Source organism: Oncorhynchus clarkii, chromosome 22 (assembly GCF_045791955.1).
Source record: "Oncorhynchus clarkii lewisi isolate Uvic-CL-2024 chromosome 22, UVic_Ocla_1.0, whole genome shotgun sequence".
NCBI lineage: Eukaryota > Metazoa > Chordata > Actinopteri > Salmoniformes > Salmonidae > Oncorhynchus > Oncorhynchus clarkii.
Window position 1 is genome coordinate 45,398,721 of NC_092168.1, and position 26,628 is coordinate 45,425,348.

Below are 26,628 nucleotides of genomic sequence, written 5' to 3' on the forward strand. Positions count from 1 at the left end.
CGCGTCCAGCAGCACGCGACCATATTGCAACATCTGGGCACTGCCATGGATCGCATGCTGCAGAAGATGGATCGTTGGGAGAGAGGAGGAGGTTGTCCAGCGCCTCCACCAGCCCCACTACAGCAGGCCCCACTGTCCACCTCTCCTTCACCCGGTCCCAGTGGGATTCGGCTCACGCTCCAGAGGGAGTATGATGGGACGGCTGCCGGATGCCAGGGGTTCCTACTACAGCTTGAGCTCTACCTGGCGACTGTTCACCCGGCTCCTTCGGGATGTGAGAGCGTGTCCGCCCTCGTCTCCTGCCTCTCAGGCAAAGCCCTGGAGTTGGCCAACGCCGCATGGAGTGAGGGAGACGTGGTGTTGGACCATTACGCAGAGTTCACCTGCCTCTTTCGGGCAGTTTTCGACCACCCGCCTGAGGGTCGAGCGGTGGGTGAACGTCTGTTCCACCTGAGACAGGGGGCGAGCAGCGCGCAGGACCTTGCTTTTGACTTCCGGACAATGGCACCCAGTGTCCGGACGTCTGTCGGGAATTGGCCTGCCGAGACACCACCCTCATGTTGGACCAGCTGGTGGACCTGTCCATCCGGCTGGACAACCTGCTGGCTACCTGCAGGTGTCCGGATCGGGGCCTGTCAGTTCCATCCCCCAGCACCTCCGCTCCGATGCCCTTGGAGATGGGAGGTGCTGCACTTAGGGCGACCGGATGCGGGGCCATTCCCTGCACCATCTGTGGCCGCAGAGGGCCCACTGCTGGTCGGTGCTGGGGAGGTTCCTCAGGGAGTCGAGGCAGCAGGCAGGACACTATCGTGTCACCCCAGGTGAGTCGGCACCAGGCTTTATTCAATTTCCTGAGTTTTCCCCGCATTCCCAGCATAAGGCGCTCGTAGATTCAGGCACAGCTGGGAATTTTATTGACCGTTCATTTGCCCATAGTTTAGGGATATTTCCATGCCTGTGCATGCCCTAGATAGTCGACCATTAGGGTCAGGACTGAATAAGGAGGCCACCGCTCCACTAAGCATGGTTACGCAGGAGGGTCACAAGGAGAGAATCAGTCTCTTCCTTACTGATTCTCCTGCTTTTCCCGGTGCTGGGCCTAACCTGGTTGGCCTGTCATGACCCCACTATTTCGTGGCAACAGAGGGCTCTCAAGGGTGGGTCATGAGAGTGCTTAGGGAGGTTTGTGGGGGTTTCCATCGGTGCGGCTACGGTGGAAAGTCCAGAACAGGTCTCCACTGTGCGCATCCCCTCAGAATATGCCGATTTGGCTTTCGCCTTCTGTAAGAAGAGGGCAAATAAATTACGACCTCATCAACGGGGATTGTGCGATAAATCTCCTGGTAGACGCAGCACTTCCCAGGAGTTACGTGTATCCTCTTTTACAGGAGGAGACGGTGGCTATGGAAACATATATCTTTGAATACCTGGGTCAGTGATACATTCGGCCCTCCATTTCACCTGCCTCCAAGTTTCTTTTTTGTGAAGAAGAAGGAAGGGGGTCTGCGCCCGTGTATTGACTATCGAGGGATCAATCAGATCACTGTGAGGTACAGCTACCCACTGCCTCTCATCGCCAGTGTGATCGAGTCAATGCAGGGGGCGCGCTTCTTCACAAAATTGGATCTCAGAATCGCTTACAACCTGGTGCATATCCGGGAGGGGGACGAGTGGAAGACGGCATTTAGTACCACCTCAGGGCACTATGAATATCTCGTCATGCCGTCATGCCGTACGGGTTGATGAATGCTTCCGGGACCTGCATGGGCAGGGTCTAGTGGTGTATATCGATGACATTCTGATATACTCAGCTACACGTGCCAAGCATGTGTCCCTAGTGCGCAGGGTGCTTGGTTGACTATTAGAGCATGACCTGTACGTCAAGGCTGAGAAATGTCTGTTCTTCCAACAGTCCGTCTCCTTCCTAGGGTACCGCATTTCCACGTCAGGGGTGGAGATGTAGAGTGACCGCATTTCCATATCCTGGAAAACCTTGTTAGTAAAACGATTGGAAGATGGTGGGGGCGTTCGTAAGGCCATAGGGCATGAACAGGTTTTCGTAGTGGTCTTGTGCGGTGATAAAGGCCATTCGTCGCTTTCACTTATACGGACAAGGTTATATGCACTTTGGATGTCTAGTATTGTATGATGCCTTTTGCGGCCCACTTGTTCAAGGGTCGCTCTGACCAGAGGAAGAGGGAACGGTTCTTGACCGTAGTGTCATTCAGGAAACGGAAATCAATACAAGGTCTGAGATCACTGTCCTTGGCAGGACGCAGCCGGGAAGAAGGACGAATGAAACCGTTGGAGTGTTTCATCAATGTAGTTCTCCATTGCCTCATTTTCCAGGATAGATAGCGGGTAAACACGGCCCTTCGGTGGGGACACTCCAGGGAGTAAGTCAATAGCACAGTCCCCTGGGCGATGTGGTGGCCTTGATTTTGCTGAAGACATTGCTGTACTGGGCGTATTCAGATGGTATGGCGGATGGCACTGCAGAGGCAGATTCCTCAATGGTGGTGGCTCTGCAGGGTATGCTGAGACAACTGGTGAAGCAGGTAGAAGACCAGGACAGTAGTTCACCTTGTCGCCACGAGATGGCAGGGTCATGATGACAAACCAGGGGTGTCCGAGGATGAGTGACTGTTTGGGGAATGAGAGTTCCGTGAGTTGAATGGTTTAGTGTGGAAGACTCCAATCTGGAGGGTGATGCTGTGCCAGGTGCTTAATGATGCCCATGCCCAATGGCTGCCCTTCCAGGGTGGTAATCCTTAAGGGAGGGGTGACAGGTGTTAGATCAATGTCAAGCTCTTGTACTACCTGGTTATCAATAAAACTACCTGATGCTCCCGAATCTATCAATCCCTCTACATACTTAGTAACCCCCTTCACTGTTATCAATACTGGGATGGAGAATTGCTTCTGGGAGACATTTAGAAATAAGGACACGCCTACCTGCATGGCAGCGGAGGGACACTTCTCATTTCTCTGTGGGGAGCGAACAGGGCAATGGCTGCGTAGATGATCTTTCCCTCCACAGTATAGGCAGAGCCCTTCTTGGATCCACCTTTGACATTCGATACACGGGAGAGGCGCATGTCACAATTGCATGAGCTCTGGAAGACTCAGATGGGATCATGGAATGAGAAGGTTTCGGGTTCCTGGGTGGCAGAGTTCTTCGGAGGTAGTTCTGCCCCTGAACAAGGCAGATAAAGCACTGTTCCTATGCAGTCATTGTAAATAATAATTTGTTCTTAACTGATTTGCCTAGTTAAATAAAAGTTAAATAAATAACAAGGGAAGGGAACTCTAAACCTACCATGGAGCCAGGATACACTGGATCTACTTGAGGAGCAGGACACTCAAAGCCTGGTCACTTTACACCTGCCAGGTAGACCCGAAACTGTAACTCTAACCCTACCGGGTGGGACGGTAACTCGGTAACGGGACAACTAGGTCAGGGGAGACATCAGGTGTGACTTCTGAGAGCGGCTGGATCACCTCGGGGGGAGGTGGCACACCCAACGTTTTGGCAGACACGACTCCAGCCAGGGACGAAGATCTGCTAAATACCTGGGCCACCTCTGGACGTAGTGGGGTCCCAATGGTCCCGTGGAAGTGGTGAACACACAGGCTGGGAGGATCAGGAGTAGTGTCTCTCAGGGGAGTAGCCTGGCCAACTCGGGGAGGACCAGCAGTGATGGTGCTCCGGTGGTGGTGATGATTGCTCTAGCTGGGGAGGCCTAGAGCTGTGGTGGTCAGGAGAGTAGCAGTGGTACCGGTGCTCCAGCAGTGGTGACTCAGGCCAGGAGGGCCTAGAGTACGCCCTCCTGAGTTCGCCCTCCTGATCTCTTGCTGCTCGTGATGTAGGTACTCATATTCCCTTATCAGCTCCCAACTAGTGAGGGTGTGGTCACTTCCTGACCACTAAAGAGGCCTGGAGCAGAGCTGGTAGTCTCTTAGATGAGAGAGATGTGTAGGCAACTCATCTTCCTCAGGTGCATGATGGCTTCTTGTGGCGGTGTGGGCTGAGTTGGGTGGTGACAGCAGACCCATACATCTTAGGGATGCAAGATAACTAATCTGCATCCTGGGGTGCGGAAACAACTCCTCTTCTGGGTTCTTCAACATCTCAATTATAGCAGATCAGAATCCCATGGTACAAAGGACCATGCAAAAACTATTGGTCACTAAAATTCTGAGAAATGAAAGACCATGTAAAAACTGTTGATCACTAAATAGGGCGGTATTGGCAACTCCAACATAAAAAAAATAGTAACAGCCATACAGTAGAACATAAAGCTGAAACTTGTCAAAGTAACATGAAGTAATTAGTGGTCATTCCCTACAGTATTATTACTGGTCCTTCAAGCTGGATTTAGTGACCAACAGTTTTTTACATTGTACGTAGTTTTACAAGACCTTTACCTGCTTTCTGTATAGGTTAAATGGTCTCATCATGAAGGCATTTAGTTAAAATGGGTTACATATCTCTGATGGACACCCTGTGTTTTTGTTACATGTTTATTTGGTCTTTGTCCCCGTGCCCTTACACGACACGCCGTAATTTGGGTAAAATATAAACTGCATCTGTCTCCCGATCCTTCAACGTGACACATATTTTCTTCTTTCGACTCTACTCTTCAAAAGTTTGGATTTGAAATCAATGTTTGCAGCTTTAATTTGAGGGTATTTTCACCCATATTCATATCAGTTGAACCATTTTAAAAATTACATTACTTTTTGTACATAGTCTTCCCATTTTAGGGAAGCAAAAGTATAAGGACAAATTCACTTATGTTTTTACTACTTTAATACACACAAGTATTTGGTCCCATGCAATGTCTACATCAAGTTTGGGTCTCATTTGCAAGGAAGCCTTGTGAACATGAACATACAATAAATACAAGATTAATCAAAGCAAACTCTCAAAATCCTGCGCCAGGTAGCCTAGCTGTTTAAATGTTGGGCCAGTAAGAGAAAGGTTGCTGTTTCAAATCCCGGAGCCGATTAGGTGAAAAATCTGTCTGTGCCCTTGAGCAAGGCACTTAACCCTAATTGTTCTTGTAAGTCGCTCTGGATAAGAGCGTCTGCTAAATGACGGTCAAAAAACAACGTATTTCACCTCTGAATGATTCTTAGAAAGCATCAGCAAAAGTCGACCTGTGCTCTGTGACTGATGTCACTGGGACTATGTTGTCTCTACTGTGTAACTCTTTAATGATGTTAGTTTGACATTTTTAAGTTCCTGACACCAGAGGGTCCTGTTATTACCTGTATGCAAGGCTCTGGAAGGCTGGGCTCTGCAAGGCTCTGGAAGGCTGGGCTCCCTACTGTCTGCTCTCACGTCATTTCCGGTCACGACTTGCAGACTTGTTTTTGAGTTGCTGTGCGTTTTGTTGCCAACTTGTTTTGCTACCTGACAACTTTACGGTTTTTACTTTTTAATTACCGTTTATATTTTTGTTTTTTCCTACTCAACTTTTTCACTCCGGAGGCTTTATCTGGACACGGTTCGTCAGGACCTCCAACAGCCGAAGCTAAGTAGTAACATTAACATGATGCCTTCTAATTGCAGTCGCTGTACTCGCCTTACGGCGAGGATAGCTGTGCTACAAGCCCAGCTTCAGACGCAATCGCTAGGCAAGGGTAATTTCAGTGTAGGAAATGATGAAACCGTGTCTGTGCCACCAGTAAGTACAGATAGTAGTATAAATCCCCTGGCACAGTCCCCGCAGCCGGACAACTTTCTCACGGTTTCTGGAAGGAAATGCTGTAGGAATGCTCAACCGGTGTCGCTCATTCAGCGGGTCGGAGTCAGAGGCCTAGTCTTCTCTGGTCTCTCCTCCTCCCGTTACAGGGTCTGAGACGCCGAAGCTTCCCACCATTAGCTCTGACAAATTGAAAACTCTAGTCATTGGCGACTCCATTACCCGCAGTATTAGACTTAAAACGAATCATCCAGCGATCATACACTGTTTACCGGGGGGCAGGGCTACCGACGTTAAGGCTAATCTGAAGATGGTGCTGGCTAAAGCTAAAACTGGCGAGTGTAGAGAGTATAGAGATATTGTTATCCACGTCGGCACCAACGATGTTAGGATGAAACAGTCAGAGATCACCAAGCGCAACATAGCTTCTGCGTGTAAATCAGCTAGAAAGATGTGTCGGCATCGAGTAATTGTCTCTGGCCCCCTCCCAGTTGGGGGGAGTGATGAGCTCTACAGCAGAGTCTCACAACTCAATCGCTGGTTGAAAACTGTTTTCTGCCCCTCCCAAAAGATAGAATTTGTAGATAATTGGCCCTCTTTCTGGGACTCACCCACAAACAAGACCAAGCCTGACCTGCTGAGGAGTGACGGACTCCATCCTAGCTGGAGGGGTGCTCTCATTTTATCTACCAACATAGACAGGGCTCTAACTCCTCTAGCTCCACAATGAAATAGGGTGCAGGCCAGGCAGCAGGCTGTTAGCCAGCCTGCCAGCATAGTGGAGTCTGCCACTAGCACAGTCAGTGTAGTCAGCTCAGCTATCACCATTGAGACCGTGTCTGTGCCTCGACCTAGGTTGGGCAAAACTAAACATGGCGGTGTTCGCCTTAGCAATCTCACTAGGATAAAGACCACCTCCATTCCTGTCATTATTGAAAGAGATCATGATACCTCACATCTCAAAATAGGGCTACTTAATGTTAGATCCCTTACTTCAAAGGCAATTATAGTCAATGAACTAATCACTGATCATAATCTTGATGTGATTGGCCTGACTGAAACATGGCTTAAGCCTGATGAATTTACTGTGTTAAATGAGGCCTCACCTCCTGGCTACACTAGTGACCATATCCCCCGTGCATCCCGCAAAGGCGGAGGTGTTGCTAACATTTACGATAGCAAATTTCAATTTACAAAAAAAAAAATTACGTTTTCGTCTTTTGAGCTTCTAGTCATGAAATCTATGCAGCCTACTCAATCACTTTTTATAGCTACTGTTTACAGGCCTCCTGGGCCATATACAGCGTTCCTCACTGAGTTCCCTGAATTCCTATCGGACCTTGTAGTCATAGCGGATAATATTCTAATCTTTGGTGACTTTAATATTCACATGGAAAAGTCCACAGACCCACTCCAAAAGGCTTTCGGAGCCATCATCGACTCAGTGGGTTTTGTCCAACATGTCTCTGGACCCACTCACTGTCACAGTCATACGCTGGACCTAGTTTTGTCCCATGGAATAAATGTTGTGGATCTTAATGTTTTTCCTCATAATCCTGGACTATCGGACCACCATTTTATTACGTTTGCAAGTGCAACAAATAATCTGCTCAGACCCCAACCAAGGATCATCAAAAGTCGTGCTATAAATTCACAGACAACACAAAGATTCCTTGATGTCCTTCCAGGTTCCCTCTGTCTACCCAAGGACGCCAGAGGACAAAAATCAGTTAACCACCTAACTGAGGAACTCAACTTAACCTTGCGCAATACCCTAGATGCAGTTGCACCCCTAAAAACTAAAAACATTTCTCATAAGAAACTAGCTCCCTGGTACACAGAAAATACCCAAGCTTTGAAGCAAGCTTCCAGAAAATTGGAACGGAAATGGCGCCACACCAAACTGGAAGTCTTCCGACTAGCTTGGAAAGACAGTACTGTGCAGTACCGAAGAGCCCTTACTGCTGCTCGATCATCCTATTTTTCTAACTTAATTGAGGAAAATAAGAACAATTCGAAATTCCTTTTTGATACTGTCGCAAAGCTAACTAAAAAGCAGCATTCCCCAAGAGAGGATGACTTTCACTTTAGCAGTGATAAATTCATGAACTTCTTTGAGGAAAAGATTATGATTATTAGAAAGCAAATTACGGACTCCTCCTTAAATCTGCGTATTCCTTCAAAGCTCAGTTGTCCTGAGTCTGCACAACTCTGCCAGGACCTAGGATCAAGAGAGACGCTCAAGTGTTTTAGTACTATATCTCTTGACACAATGATGAAAATAATCATGGCCTCTAAACCTTCAAGCTGCATACTGGACCCTATTCCAACTAAACTACTGAAAGAGCTGCTTCCTGTGCTTGGCCCTCCTATGTTGAACATAATAAACGGCTCTCTATCCACCGGATGTGTACCAAACTCACTAAAAGTGGCAGTAATAAAGCCTCTCTTGAAAAAGCCAAACCTTGACCCAGAAAATATAAAAAACTATCGGCCTATATCGAATCTTCCATTCCTCTCAAAAATTTTAGAAAAGGCTGTTGCGCACAACTCACTGCCTTCCTGAAGACAAACAATGTATACGAAATGCTTCAGTCTGGTTTTAGACCCCATCATAGCACTGAGACGGCACTTGTGAAGGTGGTAAATGACATTTTAATGGCATCGGACCGAGGCTCTGCATCTGTCCTCGTGCTCCTAGACCTTAGTGCTGCTTTTGATACCACCAATCACCACATTCTTTTGGAGAGATTGGAAACCCAAATTGGTCTACACGGACAAGTTCTGGCCTGGTTTAGATCTTATCTGTCGGAAAGATATCAGTTTGTCTCTGTGAATGGTTTGTCCTCTGACAAATCAACTGTAAATTTCGGTGTTCCTCAAGGTTCCGTTTTAGGACCACTATTGTTTTCACTATATATTTTACCTCTTGGGGATGTTATTCGAAAACATAATGTTAACTTTCACTGCTATGCGGATGACACACAGCTGTACATTTCAATTAAACATGGTGAAGCCCCAAAATTGCCCTTGCTAGAAGAATGTGTTTCAGACATAAGGAAGTGGATGGCTGCAAACTTTCTACTTTTAAACTCGGACAAAACAGAGATGCTTGTTCTAGGTCCCAAGAAACAAAGAGATCTTCTGTTGAATCTGACAATTAATCTTAATGGTTGTACAGTCGTCTCAAATAAAACTGTGAAGGACCTCGGCGTTACTCTGGACCCTGATCTCTCTTTTGAAGAACATATCAAGACCATTTCAAGGACAGCTTTTTTCCATCTACGTAACATTGCAAAAATCAGAAACTTTCTGTCCAAAAATGATGCAGAAAAATTAATCCATGCTTTTGTCACTTCCAGGTTAGACTACTGCAATGCTCTACTTTCCGGCTACCCGGATAAAGCACTAAATAAACTTCAGTTAGTGCTAAATACGGCTGCTAGAATCCTGACTAGAACCAAAAAATTTGATCATATTACTCCAGTGCTAGCCTCTCTACACTGGCTTCCTGTCAAAGCAAGGGCTGATTTCAAGGTTTTACTGCTAACCTACAAAGCATTACATGGGCTTGCTCCTACCTATCTCTCTGATTTGGTCCTGCCGTACATACCTACACGTACGCTACGGTCACAAGACGCAGGCCTCCTAATTGTCCCTAGAATTTTTAAGCAAACAGCTGGAGGCAGGGCTTTCTCCTATAGAGCTCCATTTTTATGGAACGGTCTGCCTACCCATGTCAGAGACGCAAACTCGGTCTCAACCTTTAAGTCTCTACTGAAGACTCATCTCTTCAGTGGGTCATATGATTGAGTGTAGTCTGGCCCAGGAGTGGGAGGGTGAACGGAAAGGCTCTGGAGCAACGAACCGCCCTTGCTGTCTCTGCCTGGCCGGTTCCCCTCTTTCCACTGGGATTCTCTGCCTCTAACCCTATTACAGGGGCTGAGTCACTGGCTTTACTGGGGCTCTCTCATGCCGTCCCTGGAGGGGGTGCGTCACCTGAGTGGGTTGAGTCACTGATGTGGTCATCCTGTCTGGGTTGGCGTCCCCCCCCCCCCCCCCCCCCTTGGGTTGTGCCGTGGCGGAGGTCTTTGTGGGCTATACTCAGCCTTGTCTCAGGATGGTAAGTTGGTGGTTGAAGATATCCCTCTAGTGTTGTGGGGGCTGTGCTTTGGCAAAGTGGGTGGGGTTATATCCTTCCTGTTTGGCCTGTTTGGGCCACAGTGTCTCCTGACCCCTCCTGTCTCAGCCTCCAGTATTTATGCTGCAGTAGTTTGTGTCGGTGGGCTAGGGTCAGTTTGTTATATCTGGAGTACTTCTCCTGTCCTATTCGGTGTCCTGTGTGAATCTAAGTGTGCGTTCTCTAATTCTCTCCTTCTCTCTTTCTCTCTCTCGGAGGACCTGAGCCCTAGGACCATGCCCCAGGACTACCTGACATGATGACTCCTTGCTGTCCCCAGTCCACCTGGCTGTGCTGCTGCTCCAGTTTCAACTGTTCTGCCTTATTATTATTTGACCATGCTGGTCATTTATGAACATTTGAACATCTTGGCCATGTTTTGTTATAATCTCCACCCGGCACAGCCAGAAGAGGACTGGCCACCCCACATAGCCTGGTTCCTCTCTAGGTTTCTTCCTAGGTTTTGGCCTTTCTAGGGAGTTTTTCCTAGCCACCGTGCTTCTACACCTGCATTGCTTGCTGTTTGGGGTTTTAGGCTGGGTTTCTGTACAGCACTTTGAGATATCAGCTGATGTACGAAGGGCTATATAAATAAATTTGATTTGATTTGATTTGATTTGGAACAATTAGGTCCAAAACTCTAAGGAATTCTACCAATTAAAGGTGTTGGAGACACACAAATGCTTTCCCCCAGGAACCAATAAGGCCCCATTAGAGCATAAACATTCAAAGTGAACCTGCAGTGAACATAAGTACAGCTCTATTGTCATTTGTGTGAGTACAACTTCCATTAGGCCTCAGCCTCAGTACAACCCTCACCTCTAAACTAGTCTTCCCTTCACAGGTCAAGAATCCCACATCTGAATCATGACTTTGTCACAGGTGGGATCTGAACCGTGGTATCCTGAGTGGAAAACCAACATCTTAACCAATAGTCCAAGAGGAAAGACCCTCTTGGACCCAAGGTGACACTGATTTAGAAGTACCTCATCACGAGAGCATGAGTCTGACTCACCTCTGTTACACTTTTTCCATTTAAGTCAATTAGCAGATGGGAGGGGGGACTGTGGCATTAATAAACTCATGAAGAGGTAGGTTTTCAGACTAAACCTCCCCCTAACCTCACTCAAGTCTCAATCCTACACCCCTCTCTATAGTGTTTTTGATAAATAACAAGACATTTTCACAAGTACTGAACTGAAATGATTTTTTTTCATGAGGCCTCTGAGTTGGCACATCCTGATTTCATGGGGCATGATCCAGGATCAACACATATAATATGATCCAGGGTCAATATAGACATATCTAACATGCTCTCGTGTGACCCCTGACCTGGCAGCAGTGAAGATGTGAGAACACAAGTAGTGAGAGTACACCTACATTTTGTACTATTCTAAGGTTGTTATTAATGTACCATGTACCTGCAGGCTGTACTCCTTGGCTGCATTGCTGGAGGCTGTGTAGATGGCTGTCTTAACTTATTTAGAGCATATACAAGAGTTTTGCAGCAATGTGTCAAATAGATTAGATCCTGGGTGGCCGTGTGGCGCTCCATCGCTGACCCTGGGTTGTGGCTAATAGTGTGGAGTTGCCTGAAGGTTAGCAATTATGCCCTTAAAGGGAAATTACACTCAAAAGCTATCCTTAGTTATTTTGTTTACTAGTCTAATGTAGACGCAGTCCCACAATGATTTGTATGTCTGTCAACTTTTCAAGATATTGGACTTTCAAGAATCAAAGTGTCACCGGCCACATCATCATACAGTATGATGATGCCTTTTTCATCGTACAATATTTTGCATCATCATGATGATGATGTGGCCGTCAACACTTTTATTCTTGGTTTTGAGTGACATTTCCCTTTAAAGCTGGAATCTGTAGCGTTGAAACTGCCATGTCCATTTGCAATATTACACGTGCGATTGTCACACCCTGATTTGTTTCACCTGTCGTTGTGCTTGTCTCCACCCCACTCCAGGTGTCGCCCATCTTCCCATTATCTCCTGTGTATTCATACCTGGGTTCTCTGTTTGTCTGTTGACAGTTCGTCTTGTCTTGTCAGGTCTTACAAGCATTCTTTTCCGCCTTCCTGTTTCTCTAGTTCTGTTTCATAGTTTTTCCCGAATTTTCTTAGACACTACATATCGAAAGTATGTGGACAGCTGCTCGAGGAACATCTCATTCCAAAATCACGGGCATTAAAATTGGAATTGGTCCGCCCTTCTCCTCTATAATAGCCCTCACTCTTCAGGGAAGGCTTTCCACTAGATGTTGGATAAATGCTATTGGGACTTCCATTCAGATTCCATTCTGCCACAAGACCATTAGTGAAGTTGGTCATTGATGTTGGGCGATTACGCCTGGCTCGCAGCCCGCATTCCAATTCATCCCAATGGTGTTCGATGGGGTCGAGGTCATGGCTCTGTGCAGGCCAGTCTTCCACACAGATCTCGACAAACCTATTTCTGAATGGACCTCACTTTGTTCATGGGAGCATTTTGGTGCTGGAACAGGAGAGGGCCTTCCCCACACTGTTGTCACAAGTCTAGAATGTCATTGTCTGCTGTAGTTTTAAGATTTCCCTTCACAGGAACTAAGGGGTCTAGCTCAACCCATGAAAAACAGCCCCAAACCATTATTGCTCCTCCACCAAACTTTACAGTTTGCACTATGCATTGGGGCAGGTAGCGTTCTCCTGCATCCGCCAAATCTGATTTGTTACTCCAGAGAAGACATTTTTCACTGCTCCAAAGTCCAACGGTGGCGTGCTTTACACCACTCGAGCCGTCACTAGGCATTGCGCATGGTGATTTTAGGCCTGTTTGCGGCTGCTCGGCCATGGAAACCCATTTCATGAAGCTCCTGACGAACAGTTCTTGTGCTGACATTGTTTCCAGAGGCAGTTTGGAACTTGGATGTGAGTGTTGCAACCGAGGACAAAGGATTCCCGCCTTCCCGTTCTGTGAGCTTGTGAGGCCTACCACTTCGTGGCTGAGACACTGTTGCTCCTAGATGTTTCCAATTAACAAAAACAGCACTTACAGTTGAACGGGGCAGCTCTAGCATGGCAGAAATTTGACCAACTGACTTTTGGAAAGGTGGCATCCTATGACGGTGCCACGTTGAAAGTCACTGAGCTCTTCAGTAAGCTCATTCTACTGCCAATGTGTGTCTGTGTGTGTCTATGCAACTGTCAACAACGGGTGAATTAGCCAGGTCCACTCATTTGAAGGGGGTATATATCGCTATACTTTTTTATACCTTTGAACGACACATATATATGTTTGTATTCCCAATCATGTGTAATCCATAGGCCTAATGAATTCATTTCAATTGACTGATTTACATATGACTGTAACTCTGTATGTCACGACTGTAACTCAACTGTAAAATCTAACGTTTATTTTTTTGTTCAGAATAGAATAAGTCAATTTATCCATTTGTCACAGATTGTGAATTATACTGCCTTGCTCTGGCCACTGTACATAATGAAAGGAATTCCTGTCCTCTGTTTCACTCTGTCTAAAATACGTAGATCTTTAATCCAGCACTTTGGATATGAGATCAAATGTTTAATATGAGGCGACATTATAGAATGACACCTTTCATTTGAGGGCATTTTCATACACACAGTGCATTTGGAAAGTTTTCATACACGTTGAATTTTTCCACATTTTGTTACGTTACAGCCTTATTCGAAAATGTACTAAATAATGTTTATTTCTCATCAATTTTCACACAATACCCCACACTGTTTTTTTTGTCAATTTGCAAATGTATTAAAAATAAAAACAGAAATACTTACATAAGTATTCAGAACCTTTGCTATGAGACTCGAAATTGAGCTGAGGTGCATCCTGTTTCCGTTGATGATCCTTGATGTTTTTACAACTTGATTGGAGTACACGTGGTAGATTCAATTGATTGGACATTATTTGGAAAGGCAGACACCTGTCTATATAAGTTCCCACAGTTGACAGTGCATGTCAGAGCAGAAACCAAGACATGAAGTCGAAGGAATTGTCCGCAGTGCTCCGAGACAGGATTGTGTCGAGACACAGATCTGGGGAAACATGTCTGAAGCATTGAAGGTCCCCAAGACTAGAGTGGTGGTGGAGGAATCATGCTGTGGGCATGTTTTTCAGTGGCAAGGACTGGGAGACTAGTCAGGACAGAGGGAAAGATGAATGGAGCAAAGTAAAGAGAGATCCTTGAAACCTGCTCCAGAGCGCTCAGGACCTCAGACTGGTGCGATAGTTCATCTAATATCAGGACAACGACCCTAAGCACACAGCCAAGCCAACACAAGAGTGGCTTCGGGACAGGTCTCTGAATGTCCTTAACATTCCCAGCCAGAGCTCTGAAGCCGATGGAAAATCTATGGAGAAACCTGAACATATCTGTGCAGCGACGCTCCCCATTCAACCTGAATGAGCTTGGGAGGATCTGCACACCTAATACAGGTGTGCCAAGCATGTAGCGTCATACCCTGTAATCGCTGCCAAAGGTGCTTCGACAAGGTACTGAGTAAAGGGTCTGAATACTTATGTAAATTTCAGTTTTAAATGTTTTATAAATTTGCCCAAAAATGAAACCTGACTTTTTCTTCATCAGGTTAGATGTTGATGTTACTCTTCAATAACACAGACCACAAAATAAATCAAGGGAGAAAATAGGTTTATTCAAAGAGGACAAATCATAGATGTTATGCTGAGGTATATGTTCATTCTCCCCTGTCCTCTGTGATTCTCTCCACAGAACAAAGAGACAGGATGTTGTGTTATAACCCAACCCTAACCTGTGGTTGACCAATTAGAATTCCTTGCAATAAAACTGTCCCAATGGCCAAATAACAGGTATCCTGTTTCAGGCTCAACGCCTAGACAAAATCTAGACAAAATCCTTCCATGTCTCTGACCCAATGATCATTAATTCCCTGTTACAGAAAAAAACACTATTTCCATTGATCGTTGATTCCCTCTTGACCATTAGTCCTCTGCGTTGTGTATTATCTTAAAATATTCTTACAGTCATTATGGTGTATTGTGAGTAGATTGATTAGGAGGAAAAAAACATTTCAACATTATTTAGAATAGGGTTTTAATGTAAGACAATTTGGAAAAAGTAAAGGGCTCTGATTAATTTCCGAATGCACTGTATCTGTTTTACAGTTTAGAAACATCTTATGTATCTACTCCTGACCCCTCCTGTCTCAGCCTCCAGTATTTATGCTGCAGTAGTATATGTGTTGGGGGGCTAGGGTCAGTCTGTTATATCTGGAGTATTTCTCTTGTCTTATCTAGTGTCCTGTGTGAATTTAAGTATGCTCTCTCTAATTCTCTCTTTCTCTCTTTCTTTCTTTCTCTCTCTCTCTGAGGACCTGAGCCCTAGGACCATGCCTCAGGACTACCTGGCATGATGACTCCTTGCTGTCCCCAGTCCACCTGGCCGTGCTGCTGCTCCAGTTTCAACTGTTCTGCCTGTGGCTACGGAACCCTGACCTGTTGACTGGACGTGCTACTGTATCAGACCTGATATTTTCAACTCTCTAGAGACAGCAGGAGTGGTGGAGATACTCTCAATGATCGGCTATGAAAATCCAACTGACATTTACTCCTGAGGTGGTGAACTGTTACACCCTCGACAACTACTGTGATTATTATTTGACCATGTTGGTCATTTATGAACAATCTAACATCTTGGCCATGTTCTGTTATAATCTCCACCCGGCACAGCCAGAAGAGGACTGGCCACCCCTCATAGCTTGGTTCCTCTCTAGGTTTCTTCCTAGGTTTATGGCCTTTCAAGAGAGTTTTTCCTAGCCACCGTGCTTCTACACCTGCATTGCTCGCTGTTTGGGGTTGGGTTTCTGTAAAGCACTTTGTGGCATCAGTTGATGTAAGGAAGGGTTATATAAATACATTTGATTTGATATTCCCCACAATTAAATAATTCATAAGTATTTGGACACCTTCGGCAATCAAACAGGCAAAAGGTCAGTAGAGAGACAAAGTTGAGTGGCATTTCAAAGGTTTAGAAACGAGACGTATGTGGCAGGGTCTTAAGACTATCAGGGATTACAAAGGAAAAACCAGCCACGTCACGGATAACGATGTCTTGCTCCCGGACAAGCTAAACACCTTCCGCTTTGAGGTTAACACAGTGCTACCAACGCGGTCCCAAGGACTCTCGTTCTCCGTGGCCGACGTGAGTAAGACATTTAAGTGTGTTAACCCTCACATTGCTGCTGGTCCAGACGGCATCCCTATCCTGGAAGGACATTAACCGCATCCCATCAGTAGAGGATGCCTGGTCATTCTTTAAAGTTGAGTCTATGGGGGCGCTATTTCATTATTGGATAAAAAAACGTGCCCGTTTTAAGCGCAATATTTTGTCACGAAAAGATGCTCGACTATGCATATAATTGACAGCTTAGGAAAGAAAAAGTCTGACGTTTCCAAAACTGCAAAGATATTATCTGTGAGTGCCACAGAACTCATGCTACAGGCGAAACCAAGATGAAACTTCAAACAGGAAATGAGCAGAATTTCTGAAGCTCTGTTTTCCATTGTCTCCTTATATGGCTGTGAATGCACCACGAACGAGCCTGCCCTTTCTGTCGTTTCTTCAAGATGTCTGCAGCATTGTGACGTATTTGTAGGCATATCATTGGAAGATTGGCCATAAGAGACTACATTTTCCAGGGGTCCGCCCGGTGTCCTTTGTCTAATTTGGTGCGTAATCTTCAGGTGCGGGCATTTTCTCCTGAGAAATGTGAAAAACACCTTGAGGATTGGTTCTAAACAACGTTTGCCATGTTTCAGTCGATATTATGGAGTTAATTTGGAAAAAAGTTTGGCGTTTTGATGACTGGATTTTCGTTTTTTTTTGGTAGCCAAACGTGACTCACCAAACGGAGCGATTTCTCCTAAACAAATCATCTTTCAGGAAAAACTGAACATTTGCTATCTAACAGAGTCTCCTCATTGAAAACATCTGAAGTTCTTCAAATGTAAATTATTTTATTTGAATGCTTTTCTGGTTTTTGTGAAAATGTTGCCTGCTGAATGCTAACGCTAACGCTAAATGCTACGTTAGCTAGCTACTGTTACACAAATTATTGTTTTCCTATGGTTGAGAAGCATATTTTGAAAATCTGAGATGACAGTGTTGTTAGCAAAAGGCTAAGCTTGAGAGCTAGCATATTTATTTCATTTAATTTGCGATTTTCATGAATAGTTAACATTGCGTTATGGTAATGAGCTTGAGGCTGTATTCACGATCCCAGATCCGGGATGGCTAAGTGCTAGAGGTACCTCTTACTTCTACCCCCTCCTTTTTCGAACATTCTGTTAAAAATCGCGCAACTTTTCAGCGTCCTGCTACTCATGCCAGGAATATAGTATATGCATATGATTAGTATGTGTGGATAGAAAACACTCTGAAGTTTCTAAAACTGGTTAAATCATGGCTGTGACTATAACAGATCGTGTGTTTCATTGAAAAACGCAAGAAAAACTGCTCTCTGAAAGCTAAAAATAATTTCCATAAGTCACTTCCACGAGTTGTTAAAAGAAGACAAAATTTAATATCGACCTGCATGCAATTCATACAAATTCCACACGATGTCGCCATTGTCGTCATTTTCAATTGAATTAATTGTTGGAAAATCCATCTATCTGGCATCCGTTTCTTCCAGTCTTCACCCGGATGTTGTTACTGAGGACTATGGCAGCCAAGGATTTGCAAGCGAGGAGCTATTGAATAAGCATCGCCCTGTAATCATTTTGATAGATTATAAACGTTTACTAATACCTAAAGTTGGATTACAAAAGGATTTCGAAGTGTTTTGTGAAAGTTTATCGTCAACTTTTTTAATTTAAAAAAATTACGCAGCGTTTAAAAACGATGTTTTTTTCTGAATGACACAGCTTCCATACAAAGCTATTTTGGGTATATATGGACCGATTTAAACGAAAAAAAGACCCAATAGTGATGTTTATGGGGCATATAGGAGTGCCAAGAAAGAAGCTCGTCAAAGGTAATGAATGTTTTATATTTTATTTCTGCGTTTTGGGTAGCGCCGGCTACCGCAAAATCTGTTGTTTACGTGTCGTGCTGGTATTTTGGGGGGTGCATGCTATCAGATAATAGCTTCTCATGCTTTCGCCGAAAAGCATTTTAAAAATCTGACTTGCTGGCTAGGTTCACAACGAGTGTAGCTTTAATTCAATACCCTGCTTGTGAATTTTGATCAAGGTTTGAGTTGTAACGAGTACATTTAGCATTTAGCGTAGCGCATTTGCATTTCCAGGTGCCTACTTGAGACGTCTGCGTCTCAAGTATGGTCAAGAAGTTAAAAGTGCCTTCCTCACCATCTTAACCTGTTGCGACGACCAAACCCGGATCCAGGATTCTATTTATAGACCTAAGCTCATTACCATAACGCAACGTTAACTATTCATGAAAATCGCAAATGAAATGAAATAAATATGCTATATCTCAAGCTTAGCCTTTTGTTAACAACACTGTCATCTCAGATTTTCAAAATATGCTTTTCAACCACCAGACGAGCTTCAATGCCATACAACACTCCTTCAGTGGCCTCCAACTGCTCTTAAATGCAAGTGAAACTAAATGCATGCTCTTCAACCGATCACTGCCCGCACCTGCCTGCCCGTCCAGCATCACTACTCTGGACGGCTCTGACTTAGAATATGTGGATAACTACAAATACCTAGGTGTCTGATTAGACTGTAAACTCTCCTTCCAGACTCACATTAAGCATTTACAATCCAAAATTAAATATTGAATCGGCTTCCTATTTTGCCACAAAGCATCCTTCACTCATGCTGCCAAACATACCCTAGTAAAACTGACCATCCTACCGATCCTCAACTTGTCATTTACAAAATAGCCTCCAACACTCTACTCAACAAATTTGACGTAGTCTATCACAGTGCCATCCGTTTTGTCACCAAAGCCCCATATTATACCCACCACTGCGACTTGTATGCTCTCGTTTACTGGTCCTCGCTTCACTCTCGTCGCCAAACCCACTGGCTCCAGGTCATCTACAAGTCTCTGCTAGGTAAAGCCCCGCCTTATCTCAGCTCACTGGTCACCATAGCAGCACCCACTCGTAGCACGCGCTCCAGCTGGTATATCTCACTGGTCACCCCCAAAGCCAATTCATCATTTGGCCGCCTTTCCTTCCAGTTCTCTGCTGCCAATGACTGGAACGACCTGCAAAAATCTCTGAAGCTGGAGACACACATCTCCCTCACTAACGTTAAGCACCAGCTGTTAGAGCAGCTCACAGATCACTGCACCTGTACATAGCAAATCTGTAAACAGCCCATCCAACTACCTCATCCTCATACTGTATTTATGTATTTATCTTGCTCCTTTGCACCCCTGTATCTCTACTTGCACATTCATCTTCTGCCCATCTACCATTCCAGTGTTTAATTGTTATATTATAAATACTTCACCACCACGGCCTATTTATTGCCTTAACTCCCTTACCTCAACTCATTTGCACTCACTGTATATAGATATGTTTTCTTTTTTTTCTACTGTATTATTAACGGTATGTTTTGTTTATTCCATGTGTAACTAACTCTGTGTTGTTGTATATGTTGAACTGCTATGCTTTATCTTGGCCAGGTCGCAGTTGCAAATGAGAACTTGTTCTCAACTAGCCTACCTGGTTAAATGAAGGTGAAAATAAAAAGTAAATAAAAAGAAATGTAAGAATGCTGTTCAATGACAATATATTAGCCTTCAACGCCATAGTACCCTCCAAGTTCATCACTAAGCTTGGGGCCTTGGGGCCTTGGGTCGCCCCCAGGTGGTGAAGGTAGGAAATAACACCTCTACTTTGCTGATACTCAAAACAGGGGCCCCACAAGGGGCTCAGCCCCCCTCCTGTGTACCCCCTGTTCACCCATGATTGTGTGGACATCACACCTCCAACCCAATCATCAAGTTTGCAGGACACACAACAGTAGTAGTCCTCATTACCAACAATGACGAGACAGAGTACATGGAGGAGGTGAGGGACCTGGAGGAGTAGTGCCAGGAAAATAAACTCTACCTCAACGTCAGCATGCCCCTATTCACATCAATGGGACCACAGTGGAGACGGTGAAAAGCATTCAGTTCCACGACGTACACATGTGTATTTTTTATTTTATTTAACGTAGGCAAGTCAGTAACATAACAAATTCTTATTTACAATGACGGGCCAGCCAAAAGGCAAATGGCCTCCTGCGGGGACGGGGGCTGAAAAAATATATACACACTACCGTTCAAAGGTTTTTTTTTTTTTAGGCAGAAAATGTATTCTTTTGTCCATTAAAATAACATAAAATTGATCAGAAATACAGTGTAGACATTGTTAATGTTGTAAATGACTATTGTAGCTGGAAAGTTCCTCTGTCCAGTGTCTGTGTTCTTTTCACCATATTAAACTGTTTTTTATTGGCCAGTTGAAGAAATTGCTTTTTATTTGCAACTCTGCCTAGAAGGCCAGCATCTTGGAGTCGCCTCTTCACTGTTGATGTTGAGACTACTTAATGATGCTGCCAGTTGATGACTTGTGAGGTGTCTGTTTCTCAAACTAGACACTCTAATGTAGTTGTCCTCTTGCTCAGTTGTGCACCAGGCCTCCCACTCCTCTTTCTATTGTGGTTAGAGCCATTTTGCTCTGTTCTGTGAAAGGAAAAGTACACATCGTTGTACAAGATCTTCAGTTTCTTGGCAATATCTTGCATTAAATAGCCTTCATTTCTCAGAACAATAGCAGACTGACGAGTTTCAGAAGAAATGTATTTGTTTCTGTTCATGTTGAGCCTGTAATCGAACCCACGAATCCTGATGCTCCAGATACTCAACTAGTCTAAAGACCAGTTTTATTGCTTCTTTAATCAGAAGTACAGTTTTCAGCTGTGCTAACATAATTGCAAAAAATGTTTTCTAATGATCAGCCTTTTAAAATTATAAACTTGGATTAGCTAACACAACGTGCCATTGGAACACAGGACTGATGGTTGGTGATAATGGGCCTCTGTACGCCTACGTAGATACCCCCCCCCCCCCCCCCAAAAAAAAAGAATCTGCCATTTACAACATTACCAATTTTCACACTGTATTTCTGATCAATTTTATGTTTTTGCTTTTCTTTCAAAAACAAGGACATTTCTAAGTGACCCCAAACTTTTGAATGGTAGTAAATATATATATATATATATATATATATATATATATATATATATATATATATATATATATATCACTGCTCAAAAAAATAAAGGGAACACTAAAATAACATCCTAGATCTGAATGAATGAAATATTCTTATTAAATACTTTTTTGTTTGGTTGTCTGGATTTGAAGTGACACTCAAATTAAAGTGGAAAACCACACTACAGGCTGATCCAACATTGATGTAATGTCCTTAAAACAAGTCAAAATGAGGCTCAGTAGTGTGTGTGGCCTCCACGTGCCTGTCTGACCTCCCTACAACGCCTGGGCATGCTCCTGATGAGGTGGAGGATGGTCTCCTGAGGGATCTCCTCCCAGACCTGGACTAAAGCATCTGCCAACTCCTGGACAGTCTGTTGGTGGATGGAGCGAGACATGATGTCCCAGATGTGCTCAATTGGATTCAGGTCTGGGGAATGGGCGGGCCAGTCCATAGCATCAATGCCTTCCTCTTGCAGGAACTGCTGACACACTCCAGCCACATGAGGTCTAGCATTGTCATGCATTAGGAGGAACCCAGGGCCAACCGCACCAGCACATGGTCTCACAAGGGGTCTGAGGATCTCATCTCGGTACCTAATGGCAGACAGGCTACCTCTGGCGAGCACATGGAGGGCTGTGCGGCCTCCCAAAGAAATGTCACCCCACACCATGACTGACCCACCGCCAAACCGGTCATGCTGGAGGATGTTACAGGCAGCAGAACGTTCTCCACGGCGTCTCCAGACTCTGTCACGTCTGTCACGTGCTTTCATCTGTGAAGAGCACAGGGCGCCAATGGCGAATTTGCCAATTTTGGTGTTCACTGGCAAATGCCAAACGTCTTGCACGGTGTTGGGCTGTAAGCACAACCCCCACCTGTGGACGTTGGGCCCTCATACCACCCTCATGGAGTCTGTTTCTGACCATTTGAGCAGACACATGCACATTTGTGGCCTGCTGCAGGTCATGCAGGGCTCTGGCAGTGCTCCTCCTGCTCCTCCTTGTCAAAACCACTCAGACATTGCCTTTCCTAACATTTAATATTTATATATTTTTTAATTCCATTCTTTTACTTTTTGATGTGTGTGTATTATTGTGAATTGTTAGAAACTTCTGCACTGTTGGAGATAGGAACATAAGCATTTCACTACACCCACAATAACATCTGACAAATATGTGTATGTGACCAATAAATTGTGATTTTGATTTGATTTTGTAATGTATTAATAATTCAGTTCAGATGGACATTTTTTTAAGTCTAATAAATGTTCCAATGGAATTGCAATTTTTGGATTGTATTTGCTACAAGCATGTACACCATAATGTTAAGCTACCTCATCAACTTCCCTACTATCAGCTTTGAAACACACAGTTGACTAGCTGACATGTGGCTTGGCCGTCGTATCTCCTGAAGTTGTGGATTATGGTCCAAACTGAGCTCTGACATCACCCAAACCCAGTCCCATGTAAAGTAGCCTTTGTTTGACCATTAAAATGCTCAATTTTCTCTCATCTCTAACGATCAGTAAGGCTGAAGGACAGGCTAGGTGGGCACAACAACATCCAATCCTGTCATACATTACATCATGTTTTCACAAATGATTTGTGTATTCAACTGTTTGTTAATTTCATTTCTGTAATCACTTGGTGGTGTGTGTGTGTGTATGTATGTGTGTGTGTATGTGTGTGTGTGTGTGTGTGTGTGTGTGTGCAGAGAGACTCCAGGGAGGGGAGTGTCTGTCAGTAACTCAGGTATAAATAGAGAGGCAGAGCTCAGAGTTTCTCAGAAGGCGGACATGACAGGGTCACACACAGGACCAAGCAGGAGCAGGACCTCAGCATTTTACCCTTCATTACAAATGGAGGAAAACAAAGATGATCAATACTGTTTTCAAGACAGAAACTCTTCTTGCAGAAAGGCTTTGCTATCGACATCTATCTATATAACACTGTACATCTTCTTCTCATTGATTTCAGCAGTTACAGTATTTTTGAACCTACTGGTGATCATCTCCATCTCTCACTTCAAGCAGCTCCACACTACAACCAACCTGCTCATCCTCTCTCTGGCTATGTCAGATCTCCTGGTGGGACTGATTGTGATACCAGTAACGACTGTAGCAGTAATGGAACCATGCTGGGGTTTTGAGGAATATTTCTGTGTGTTTCATATCTACATTGCTTTTTTATGTACCTCTTTATCTCTGGGCAGTTTGGTCTTGATATCTATTGACCGCTATGTTGCTGTGTGTGATCCCTTATTGTACCACTCTAAAATAACAATAACAAGAATTATGTGTTTTATATCCATCACCTGGTGTTGTTGTATCATATACCGTGCTGCTATTATAAAAAACTTTGTAAATGTGCATGTGCAAAAAGAACTATAGAGTTATGTTAGTGCAATAAGGGTAGATGGTAGGTGCACATAGGTAGGTGTTTGAAGGAATGTTTTATTTTTGAAGGAATAACCTGGGGTAATATCATTGACGTTGTAATTACAATGGTTTTCCCATGCTCTATTATTATAACACTTTATATGAAAATCTTTGTGGTGGCCAGATCACAGGCCAGAAAGGTATTTTCAAAAGAGGCTGCCAGTGTGTCTGGTGTTAAAACTGTACAGGCAAATAAGTCTGAGAGAAAAGCAGCAAAACAAAAACTCTAGCTATTGTTGTTTTCACCTACTTCATTTTTTGGATTCCATCTCTATTTATTTTCTTATTTTTGTATTTTTTAAGTGACAATTTATCACTTATCATCCGATTTGTGCAACTTGTTAATTCCTTAATGAATCCAATAATTTATGCTTTCTTTTATCCATGGTTCAAAGTGACAGCTAAACTTTTATTAACTTTGAAGATAAGACATTCATAGATAAACTTATTTTATTTCTTAAGTGAATGTGTTCATGGTTCCTATGTTTTAATTCCTGAGTTTGACAAACATAGGTTTGATTTAGTTATGTTATACAATTGTTGTAGTTGCTTTTTTGACATAACAATACTCTGATATTACTCATCTCAGCGTTGTCATGATAGATGTGGTGTTGATACAGAATGATTTGTCTGGAATGACTTAGAGAAGGAATGAGCTTATAAAGGACATTGTTGTCATTGTGGATTGTGTACTCCTATTCCTAAGGCAGAGGTTGTTCTGTGTTACTTAATGACAAATAGTATGTTAGTGTTCTAATAGTACATTTTGAGGACGTCATGTTGTTTAACACCTCTCTCTAGTGGCTCAATTGTGACACAACGTCTTCATCAAGTGAAAGGCATAAGGAATAAGAAGGCATAAGCTTATTTTATCAAATTCATTGTAATCAATTTGAGTTGTATCTTCCAAATACCAAAGTTTGTTGTTGTTCCGTGTTATTTAATGATAAATAGTATGTAAGTACGAGTCATTATGTATGGTTAACATCACCCTCTAGTGCGGGCAGGGCACTTCCAGTCCTCGGTGGCCTGATTGGTGTCACACTTTTGCCCCATCCCCAGCTAACACACCTGACTCCAATAATCTACTAATCACGATCTTCAGTTAAAAATGCAATTTGTTTAAATCAGGTGTGTTTGCTAGGGAGGGGGGGAAAGGGTGATACCAATCAGGCCCCAGAGGACTGGAATTGCCAGGCCTGCAAGAGTCTAGTGGCTTTGGTACACAATGGGACACAATGCCTTCAACAAGCGCAGTCACATTGAAATGTACAATATGCATAATGTCAGAAAACGTCCAAGTATAAGTATAAGTATAACTCAAAAGTATAACTCAATTGTGTATTGTGTAAGTAGTTGACGGTCAAATTTTTAAATATGCAATTATGGGTAACACTTTATAATGTTCGGTAATTAAACCATTTGCAAGAAGTTTACAGTGTGCTCACCATTTATTAATCATTACTCCCACATTAGTTAAATGTTAGTCAGCTAGGGATTCTCACAAGTATACATAACTACTATATACATTAATGATTAAACACAACAGCTCAGGAGACCACAGCAGACACTTCATATTGGGTACTACCACAACTCTCACTACATCACTGCTGCCAGGTCAGGGGTCACACAAGAGCAGCTCTCTCTGATGCTGTGGAGTCTGAATTAATTTAGAGATTGGTAACAATTTATAATAACACTTTGTAATAAAGAATGTATAATGGATTAGTAAATAGTTTATTCATCATTCATGTATCATTACTCCCACATTTGTTTTAGTTAGCTGGTTATTCACACATTTATTAACAACTTTTATATTATGTCATATTGATACAAAATATCATTCATAAGATGTTTAATGAATTAACTTATAAACCATTTACTGATCATTAGTACAGTAGTTTTGAAGTCCCTAATCTAAAGTGAGGACTATTCATACTTTCTTAATACTTTACAAATGTTTTGAACAGTGACCAGTGTAATTTCTCACAAAAAGACGGACATGCTATTGGTAGATATTCCAGCAGTACACAACACAGAGGATGTTATAGGAAATATAGTGAACATTTTATTCCAAAACAGTCACACTGTTGTAGTAGTGTGCTGAAGGAAGTAACGTGTTCTGAAAATAATAACATTCTTGTTTGTTGGCAGTGACTACCAAAACCAAAGTGTGGATTGCAGTCACTCATTAGTAATCAAATAAAATAAAACACATTGTTCCCATACATGTCTTTAGCAGATGTTATTGCGGGTGTACCAATAGTACCTGAACATTATGTTTAAAGAGTTACTGCCTTTAATGCACTACAAAATCAAATCAAAGTCATGTTTTACTGGTCACATACACATATTTAGCCGATGTTATTGCAGGAGTAGTGAAATACTTTAGTTCCTAGTGTAACAGTACTCGTCTTGCGTTGTGTACAATCAGTCATCGACACGGAACTCCAACATGTAGCACCAGTCATGTAGCTTTATTCTGTTAGGAACGGCACAAAATTGCACGTCATGCAATGCACGTCTCACCATCCAACTCTGCACTCACGCACTGTACAAAATATATGAACCCCCCCACCAGACACAGTAAGTTGCTAGCTAATACTGGCGGGAATTCTCTACAACAAAATGCACAACAAATATTCTCCAAAAAACCGCTGCATCTTATCGAATAACATTTACAAACAATTTGATATAAATTGAACATTTAAATCATCACTTGAGAGTATAAAAATCACTTGATGTACAGTGCTTTGCAGCCAACAACTTACAGCTGGTTTGGTGCTTGTTCACTGGGACGATTCTAACTGGAACATCCCCACTCGTAAGCAAGCTACGCAAACCAGCCAATAAGATGCCATGTTGAGTAGGTGAAGGCAAAACAAACTCAAACCAAAAACCCATTGGCTTAACAATAAAGTGGCAAGGGGAATCACCAATATAACCCTGTTACACTCCCCCCTACTGAATTCCACTTGCCAAGAAAAATAACAAAATACAAAACGGCACTGTGCAAACATACCACATACAGAGACACTCAACATATGTA

At 43.5% G+C, this 26,628-nt stretch overlaps 1 protein-coding gene across 1 annotated transcript; it reads left to right on the plus strand.

Moving 5' to 3' along the window:
• Positions 1–23,000: 23,000 nt before the first annotated feature.
• On the plus strand, positions 23,001–26,040 carry LOC139380140 (trace amine-associated receptor 13c-like). Its single transcript, XM_071122582.1, has 3 exons — positions 23,001–23,513; positions 23,564–23,719; positions 26,014–26,040. Exons 1-3 carry the CDS (start codon positions 23,001–23,003, stop codon positions 26,038–26,040), a joined length of 696 nt encoding a protein of 231 aa, XP_070978683.1.
• Positions 26,041–26,628: the final 588 nt, after the last annotated feature.